We start from the raw sequence: 9,758 nt of genomic DNA, 5'->3' as shown, positions 1-9,758 counted from the left end.
GGTATTCCCTTGCCCCCAAATACCATCATTTTGGTGAATAACACTCTCTCAATCATTTTTTCCCCCAAGGGAATCCCTGTGGCTTCATACCAACTGTGATGACCCATAGTTCTGTTCAAGTTTCTAACAGATGTTCATGGAGACTGGCCCCCATCAGAAAGACGACTACTTCTGTGACATGTTCCCCTTGCTGAGCTGAGCTGACATGAGGCTCCTGCACATGACAATCATTACCACCACAGGGATGATGTCTCTTTTGGTATTTGTTGCCTTTGTAATTTTTGTACCATTGCCCTGTTCACCTTGAGGACCTGCTTCTCAAGTGCCACCATCTGTGGCTCAGACATCACTGTTATTTTCTTGTTTTCTTGACCCTGTTCTTCACTATGTCAGGGTTGATTCCACCAGCGATGACACAGTGTTTGCTCTGTTCACACCATTATTTCCCCCTTGCTCAGCCCCCTCATTTACACACTGAGAAATACAGACATGAAGAAGGCCCTGAGAGATTGTGGGGCCAAGACAAGCTGAAGGTTATTGAAGTCTCTGGTGTTGGCGCCCTTTGCCTGATCCTGTTCCCTATCCAGAATCAATGTCATTAACACAATAAAGATGGGATGTGCTGTCACCCACAATAACAAACTTTGAAGAGAGAAAACCCCTGGCCACTCTCTTTCTGTTGCTTTGATTCTCTGAGATTTTACAAAAGAGAAGTAGATCAGAAGACCTCCTGGTCCCTCCTAGCTCTGACATTCTTCCACTTATTCTGTTCTTCCCGAGTCCTCACATATGGGCACTATAACACTGTTATCAGAGCAAAGTATAAGAACTGTATTTATGTCCTGCTTTAGAAACAAATATCTACATGGAAAAACCAGCTTATGTTGGGAGAGGTACTAACTTCTTCCATTCATTGGTTTCATTGCAATAAAGAAAAATGAAAGCAATTTTGAAACATGAGTATGCTTTTTATTTCAGACCTTTCAGTTAACAACATGTATTTCTAATATAAAAAATGCAATGTAATTTTACCTCTTGCATATTACTATTGGACGTTGCCTTATTTAATTCTTAGTACCCTTTAGGTGATATATTTCATTAATTAGAACTTGAAATTTGAAGATTAACATCTGTTTCTTTTGAACTTTCAAATTTGTCACAATGACAATTCTTATACGCTCATTTTTTCACCTTTTTGTTGGTGCATTGCAATTGTAGTTAATAATGGGATTTATCGTCACACATTCATACATGTACACAATATAACAATGCAATTTGGCCAATATTACTCTCATCGTTTACCTTGGCTCTAGCTCTCATCCCTTGATCCCTTTCCTCCATTCATCCCCCTTTGATTTTTAGAAGATCTCCCAACACACACTTTTTTTTTCCTTTGTCCACTTTGGCTTCCACATAAGACCCTTCACCTCCTTTCTGAGTTTAACTGATTTCACCAAACATGATGGTCTCTAGTTCTATTCATTTTTTTCTGAAAATGCCATGATTTCATTTTTCCTTATAGCTGAATAATACTCCAGTGTATGTATGTATATATATATATATATATATATATATATATATATATATATATATACACACACACACACACACACACCATATTTCCTTTGTCCATTCATCCATTGATGGATACCTAGGCTGCTTTCATAGTTTGGCTATTGTGAATTGTGCTGCTATAAACATGTGCATGCATGTAGGATGATAGTAAGATGACTAATTCTTTAGGGTAAACACTGAGGAGTTGTACGCTCATTTTAAGTCATTTTATAAGTGTTTAAAAGAACTCTGGTTTTGAAAATGTACAGCATGGAAAATTTCCCAACCTGTGTAATGTTTTGAAATTAGAAAAAGAAATGTAATGAATAAATGGATATTACTGGGGTGCAAATTGTTAATGTTTACATAAAACGTGGAATTTTTATTATAGCTTTCAAACTATTCAAATTTATGTCCTTTTAAACTATTCAAATTAATGTTCTGATCCTGGATTAAAAACTGGGACAAGTCAGTCACATGGGTGCCACCTGTAATCCCCATGGCTCAGAAGGTTGAGGCTAGAGGATCATGAGTTCAAAGCCAGCCTCAGAAAAAGAAGGTGCTAAGCAACTCAATGAGATCCTGTCTCTAAGTAGAATACTAGATAGGACTATGGATGTGGCTCAGTGATTGAGTGCCCTTGAGTTCAATCCCAGGTACATACACACATAAACACACACAAAAGATCTGGGGTGAGTCTGAGTTTTCAGGATTCTTTTTCATCTCCTTCCCAGGAATCACAAGTCCACCTGCCTCCTCCCACAGGGACTGACTCAGAAAGATAATTTCAGGAACAGGTATAGCTTTATAAAGTGGCTGGTGAAAACTTGAATACTCTTTTATATGCTTTACTTACTGGTCTCTGTGAATTAAAACAATGCCATCTACTACCTTCCCAGGGACTTGAGACAATCAATTATTTAGTGTAAAGGCATAAAACAAAAGGTTTTATAGAGAGAAGTTATCAAATGTGTGATATTTATTTATTATGCTGTTTTGCAAGCTCAGCTCAATTTTAGCTCTTTGTTCACTGACAGCATAACACAGGGGGAAACATTCAGTTTAAATTATTACTTCCAACTATTTCCCACTGGTCCAAAATACCTTCTTGCCCCACAGTTTCTTCATAGCATTTTTTACTTCTGCATTTCTCAGTGTGTAAATCAGAGGATTCAACATGGGAGTGATAATGGTGTAAAATACAGCCACCATCTTATCCTCTGAGAAGGTAGTGTCAGGTCTCATGTATATAAAAGTACAGGGACCAAAGAAGATGATGACCACTGCGATGTGGGAGCCACAGGTGGACAGAGCTTTGCATCTTCCTTCTGCCGACTGCTTCCTCAGAGTCACCAGAATGACACTGTAGGAGAAGAGCAAGATCACAAAGCTCCCTAGACTAATGGTACCACTATTGGCTGTCACAACAACACCAACAATATAGGTGTCTGTGCAGGCAAGTTTCAGCACAGGGTGGACATCACAGAAGTAGTGATCAATCTCATTGGGTCCACAAAAGGGTAATTGGACTACCAGAGCCACTTGGATAATGGAATGTATGAACCCACCTACCCACGACCCCAACAACATTTTACTGCACCTCTCCCTGTCCATGATGGTCATATAGTGCAGGGGTTTGCAGATGGCCACATAACGATCATAGGCCATTACAGTAAGGATGAAGATCTCAGTGCAACCAAAGAAATGTCCTCCAAAGAGTTGCAGCATGCACCCCACATAAGAGATAGTTTTGTTCTTTGCTAACAGGTCAACAATCATCTTGGGTACTATGACTGACAAAAAACAAATGTCTACAAAAGACAAGAAGTTGAGAAAGAAATACATAGGAGACTTGAGCAGGTTGCCCATGCAAACTGTCAGCATGATGGTGAGGTTTCCCAGAAGAATGACTGCATAGAAGAATGAGAACAGCACAAAGCAGACCTCCTCAACTTCTGGGTTCTGGGAAAGGCCCCAGAAGATGAATTCAGTTACATTGTTTATTTTTTCCTTGGGATGAGTCCATGAGGCCATGTTCCCCAGAGACAAATTACCTGAGGAACACATGAAAAGGAACATAATCATTTATTTTTAATTCAGAACAAATGAATAATTCTTGTAGCTGACTACAGAAAATGGGTAGATACTCCTGATTGGTATACACACTTGAAAATGAGTTGCATATTTTCCAATTTTCTTGCTTCTATATTATATCCATTTTTTTCCACTTCAGATAAAGAAACAATGTCCAGAGAGATAATATAAATCACCAGAGTCTCACTTGTTACCAGGTATCTTCCGTCCTTCACTCTTTATTAAGGTTTATTTACAAATTTACTTTTTTCTTTTATTTATTATTGATGCATATTATTTATACAGAATTGTGTGATTCATCATGGCATATTTGCATTTACATGAAAATATAATTTGATTCAATATAGCTTTTATATTGTATAAGGCAAACTAATTTTGAAACAACATCTATTTGAAAAAACAGTAATGTTTGTACAAGAAAATGTTTCTCTTTATTTTTGATGCATAAGTAAAAACATATGTCCTCCCTTTCCTTGCTGAATATTTCCATGCCTATTCACAATATCCACTCATGAGTTCTCAAATATTCGAGACTAGAGACTTTCACATGTTCTCCATCCTATGAACCTGGATCTTGACTAGATGGCTTCATAAGGGCTTTCTTTGACCCAAAGCTCCAGATATGATGTGGGTTCATAGAAAGAGAAACAATATTATGCAAATTAGATTTTGATATGATGCTGTTGTAATGTTGCTACATTGTTTAACTTCTCCTAGCTTCCATTATCTCATTTGTGAAATGTCAGAGTTTCAATCTCACTATCACTTATCACAATAGTATTTATTTCTACCATGAAATTAAATCACTTCTATAAGCATGGATTAGTCAAAACACCATTTGTCTCTTAACTGGATTAAGGTGAAAGAAAGAAAAAGGTCATATTCATTCCTTTAATGTCCACTTTTTTATGTATTCATTCTTCTGATATTTCATGATATTTTTATGGTAATTGCATTAGATTTCCCAGTTTGGGAGAATTCAGTCTTTCAGGAAGATATTGCCATTGAATGATAATTAAAAATAATTTAAGAAGAGGAGAAAGTATAATTTAAATAGATGAACACTCAGTGATGGAATTCCAGGTACTTTAGTAGAGATTACTTGTATGTTTTAGTGGAGACATGTATGTGGAATAACTGTAAAGGGTTTTTCTAGATTCTTCCTCAAATCAAGCCAAGGGCATAAACTGTTCCTCTCATTCTAGACTGTGCTACTGAGTTAAAGTACAGCCTTCAGATCTTCTGAGTTTAGTGTTCATGACTACTGAGCTGTATGCTGGGAGCCCACCCATTGCCTGTTGTGCTTGGTACTTCCAGCCTGGGGAAATTGCAGATCAGTGTTCTATTAAGTCTGTGTACTGGATTCAGTAGTCATTACAGTGCTGCCTTCTCTGGGGAATTACAAAATGTTGATAGTAATTACAGCAATGGTAATAGCAACAGTGTAATTCAGATTTGGGATCAGGCACATTCTCTACTTTTACATGTTCACACTCCTTTAGTTTTTCTATTGATTTTAAAAACAGCCTCTTCTCTACTAAGAGATCCCCTCAGTTTAATGCATAGCAGATTAGTCTTGGCAAATATACCTTGCTCAGTTCCCTAGAACAAAACAGGCACATACACACAAGCTGGAGAACCATTCCTCTACTATCTAAAACACAAGGTCCTAGAGGAAACCTTATCGCTCCTTAAACCAAACCACATCCCAAAGATGCTTTCCTCCCTAATTTGAGCATTTGAAACCTGACACCACAGTATTCTTTGATTTGATTGTCATTTGTCTATTTGTGGTACTCATGACACACTATCTCACAGTCATGTATAGAAAACAATTTATCTTATCATCATCTTAGTAATTTCATTCTCTTTACTTCAGAAAGCAGTGTATTGCAATTTTTTATAAATTCTAGCAGTTTAAATGAACTCCTCTTTCCAACATACATTCTGTATGTGTTTTAAAAGAAAAAGAAAATCTCACCTGTGTTTTCCAGTGATTGAATTAGCTTTATTTTTTAATCTCCTCCTTAGATAATGTGGGTGCAGCAGATCAAATTAAAGTAAGAGTGATACCCGAGAAATTGCTTTGTGAATGGTTAGGACCAGAGAATCCCAGACACCTTAAATTCAAAAGCTGGTAGAAGTCAACATTTGTTGTTCCTGGTTTTCTTACTTACTTAACTCTGCAGTTTCACAGTACCTTTGACAATAAATTTTCTTCTTTCTACTTCTTATAAGCCCTCCTTAAGGAGAATGCAGTAAAATGATAATGACCTTGGGGAAACCTTTTCCCCAACGTCTTCTTCCATAGTCAAAACCATATTATAGACCTAATGATGAACTTTAATTTCCTGGTTGACAGGGAGACTGCAGAGGAGAGAAAGGAGAGCAGGGGAGGTGTTAGGAGATAGAGCATGGGGAGGGGTATGGTCCCTCAGCCCACTTAACATCTTCCTATGGGGAGAAACTGGGCCATCTTCTGGTTCAATGAAGGAAGCAAGATGACCACAAGGGGAATTCAAGATCCTACAGGAAAACCCCCATATTGGGCTTATAGCCCTCTATACTGTGTTAAAGTTAAGTTGTTGCTAGGTAACATATCATTAGCATGGAGGATGGCTCCTCCTCTCTGCATTTTCCAGAGGGGGGGGGAAACATGCGTGGGCAGTGGAGAAGAAATTTTTTCAAATTCTTTAGTCAAACAAGGTGGCAGTCAACCCTAAATCACCTCCTTCCAACTGAGAAGGGAAGAACTACCATGGCCTAATAAAGGTGAGCACCATTATGTTTACCATGCTTAGAGCTACTTTGCAGCTCAGCCCACTATGAAATCCCAAAGTGTTAATAAACTTATTTTCCTGCTTGCCAATCTCTCACATCTCTCTCAGTTCTTTTTTCTGGGTTGTCAAGAATGTGGACCATGGCCAGGCCTGGTGGAGCTCACCTGTAATCTCAAAAGCTCAGGATACTGAGGCAGGAGGATAAGCAAGGCTCTAAGTAATGTAGTGAGACCCTAACTCAAAAAGAAAAAAAAAATGAAAGGACTGGGGATGTGGTTCAATGGTAAAGCCCTCTGGTATCACTCCCCAGTACCAAAGAAAAAGAAGAAGAAGAAGAACTTGGACTCTGGATATCCTGGGGACACTTTCTGCGCACCAGTAAGTAATGGTGATGAGGGAGAAGAGGAAAAGGGAGGCACTAGGAACTGAAATGGAGTGAATTATGTGCCATGCATATATGATTGTACCAAAATGAAACCTACTATTATGTATAACTATCATGTATCAATAAAGCACATTTTAAAGAAAAAGTCCTATCATCTACTAAAAGCACCACCCTGGGGAACAAACCTCCAACAAATGAAACTTTGAGGTCTAAAATTAAAACATATCTAAAAAATAGCAATAATATTTATTGTATAGATATTTTGTTTCACAGAAGGGAGGTTAACTGAATTTCAGTGAAGATGTTTTTAAGTCTACATACATTGTAGCTTTGCAGGTACTTTAAGGAAATTTATATTAATCAGAATGTAAGTGATAGCATATATGTGTATGTGTACATATACATGCATAAATATGTATGTGTACATACATATAAATATTTGTGTATGTATTCTCACATGTACATATATAATGTATAATGAAAATTTATTAGAAAGTTTAAGGAAGTAATGTATTTTTACTTCCTTAAGCTTTCTAATAAATTTTCAACAACATATTTGGATTCTGAGTCTATCTGCCAATATAAACAGAACATTTGTTTTTATTTTTATTTGTTTTTTTATTATGTGTTTTTTCTTTATGACTCAAATCCTAACCCATCCATTGCAGAAAAAAAGAGTTAATTATTGTTCTGTAGCCACTGATCCAGGATAATGGTGGGGAAGCAGATTATTGACTTATTATTTACTCTGATACATTTGTGCTTCTTTCCTTAATGTCTCTTTTGAGATTTTGAGTATCTCTCTGTTTCTCTTTGTTGCTCTCTTACTCTCCGTCACTCTTACTCTCTATCTATGTCATCTCTCTGTCTAACCATCAGTTTGTCTTCTATCTATCTACTTGTCTGTCTATCTGATTTTCTTTTCTCTCCTCTCCAGAAATACAGACCTCTCCTATGAAAGCCTAAAAGTCTGGTAGGACTGCCCAAATTTCTTCTTACTCTAAGAGGAGGAGTTAATCAGAACTAATAGAATTCCTGAGCTGCTATGGGTCTAAGTAACAGTACTAGCCTCCAGAGAGAGAGTGCATAGAAAGTGGCTATTGCCAAAATGCAAAGTAAATTTACAGTCCTAAAATTCCCAGAAGAATTGCAGAATATAACTTTGGACCAGCGAATAGATGTGTTTTTTTTTTCCTTAAATGAAATCTTTTGAAAAATACTTCTGGGAAAACAATTTCTCGTTGCTTTCATAATTTAAAAAAAACACCTATGATCTCTTCTCAATTTGTAGTTAGGTCTTGCAGTGCATTTTTTTTCAGAAGTGGGTATAAAACAGATGACTCTTAGAGCATACATATAGGCATGATGGTTTTGTTTACCTTAGAGCATCAGCAGGTGTAAGGAAGTTGTATGGGAATTTAAATCCTACATCATTTTCTTGTGGAATGAACATATATTTCACTGTGAATTCAGGACAGTTTTTGTTTGTTTGTTTGGTTGGTTGGTTTTGGTGCTGGGGATTGAACCCAGGGCTTTGTGCATAAGAGGAAGGCACTCTATCAACTGAGCTATATCCTTAGCCTTCAGGACAGTTTTAAAATTTTGAGCAGGATTGAAACTCATTTTACTTGCAAAATAGTGAATTTTTTCTCTTACACATGAAAGGAAAGCAATCTTGAGGATATTTTCTAAGAAATGGCCCAAATTTGTTTGAATCACTGATTCATAGTTTTGTCTTTTATTTCAGGTGTATATATCAAAGGAAAGTAAGCTAACTGTATTACTGAGGAGGGTAAATGCATGAACAAGACATTTTCTGGAGTAATATAAAACTAACTTGAAGAACATCCACAACTGATGTGCAGTTAATACCTTTTAGAATCCTTGTTTAAGATCACTAGATCTATTTACCATCTGCTCTTGTTATTTTATTGGTATGCATTCACATGTGGTCTATCAAATTTAATTGAGAGTAGAACACATATTTTGCAATGTTTGGCTTGTAAGCAGAGTTGGTGTTTTGTATATTATATTTAAATAGAATAAAATTCCCAGGCTGTGAGAGATCTTCCAAATTCTGATCTTTGCAAAAATTATCACCTTTCAAAACACTGTTTCTCAAACATTCTCTGGGTTTACTGGAATCTTGTAAAATAAGTTTATAATAAAGGCAAATTCTGATGTCACCAATAAGAGAGTATATATTTAATATTTGTAAGCTAGAGAAACTAGAGGAGATGCATTCTTTTAAGATTATTTTTTGTAGTTGTAAATGAACATAATGCCTTTATTTTGTTTATTTTTATGTGACGCCAAGTATCAAGCCCAGTGCCTCACACATGCTAGGCAACCGCTCTGCCACTGGGCTACATACAGCCCCAGCCCCAGGAGAAGCATTCTTAACATTGATGACGATAACTTGTAAGGGGTAAGCAAGACTGTTCAACAGCACTGAAAAATATTAAAATTAACATTTTAACTTAACTTTAATAGTATAGAAATTTACCTATTTAAAATTAAGTGTTATGAAATTCTCCATGTAAACAATAAAGTCCTCCTATTTATTTTTTTGTCAGCCAAACATTGTCTACTTCCAGTTTTGTTTGGATTGTTTGACAATCTTTATACATTTTATTTAAAGAAAGAACAGGATAAGGGCAAGGTAAGTAATTCTTAGTTAAGTACCTTTTATTCTACCAGGAGATTAGGCATCAGAATCTCAGATTTGCCTCATAATTTTACTAAATGATGTCTGTATTTTGATTGCTTAATCAATGTTGAAACTAAAACTTGGAGAAGTTAATTATCTTGCATAAATAAGAACAGCTTTTGTGAAAAATGGAGAAATTCACAATAATCATACTTAGGCTTTCTAAAATCCCTTGTAAATGGTAACAGAAAATAAAATACATAATACAATTTCTGGAGAAAGGATTTTTATATTG

The 9,758-nt window shown here is 36.3% G+C and overlaps 1 protein-coding gene across 1 annotated transcript; it reads right to left on the bottom strand.

The window, feature by feature from the left end:
• Positions 1–2,634: 2,634 nt before the first annotated feature.
• On the bottom strand, positions 2,635–3,588 carry LOC101964962 (olfactory receptor 4S2). Its single transcript, XM_005329944.2, has one exon. The coding sequence runs from the start codon at positions 3,586–3,588 to the stop codon at positions 2,635–2,637; it is 954 nt and encodes a 317-aa protein (XP_005330001.2).
• Positions 3,589–9,758: the final 6,170 nt, after the last annotated feature.

The sequence above is a fragment of the Ictidomys tridecemlineatus genome, chromosome 4, assembly GCF_052094955.1.
Source record: "Ictidomys tridecemlineatus isolate mIctTri1 chromosome 4, mIctTri1.hap1, whole genome shotgun sequence".
Lineage (NCBI taxonomy): Eukaryota > Metazoa > Chordata > Mammalia > Rodentia > Sciuridae > Ictidomys > Ictidomys tridecemlineatus.
Note: the sequence above shows the minus strand (reverse complement) of the source record. Positions and strands in the feature narration are given on the sequence as shown.

Bases quoted from the DNA above. Each gene is read 5' to 3' on its own strand.
- LOC101964962 (XM_005329944.2), bottom strand. From the start codon at position 3,588: ATGGCCTCATGGACTCATCCCAAGGAAAAAATAAACAATGTAACTGAA.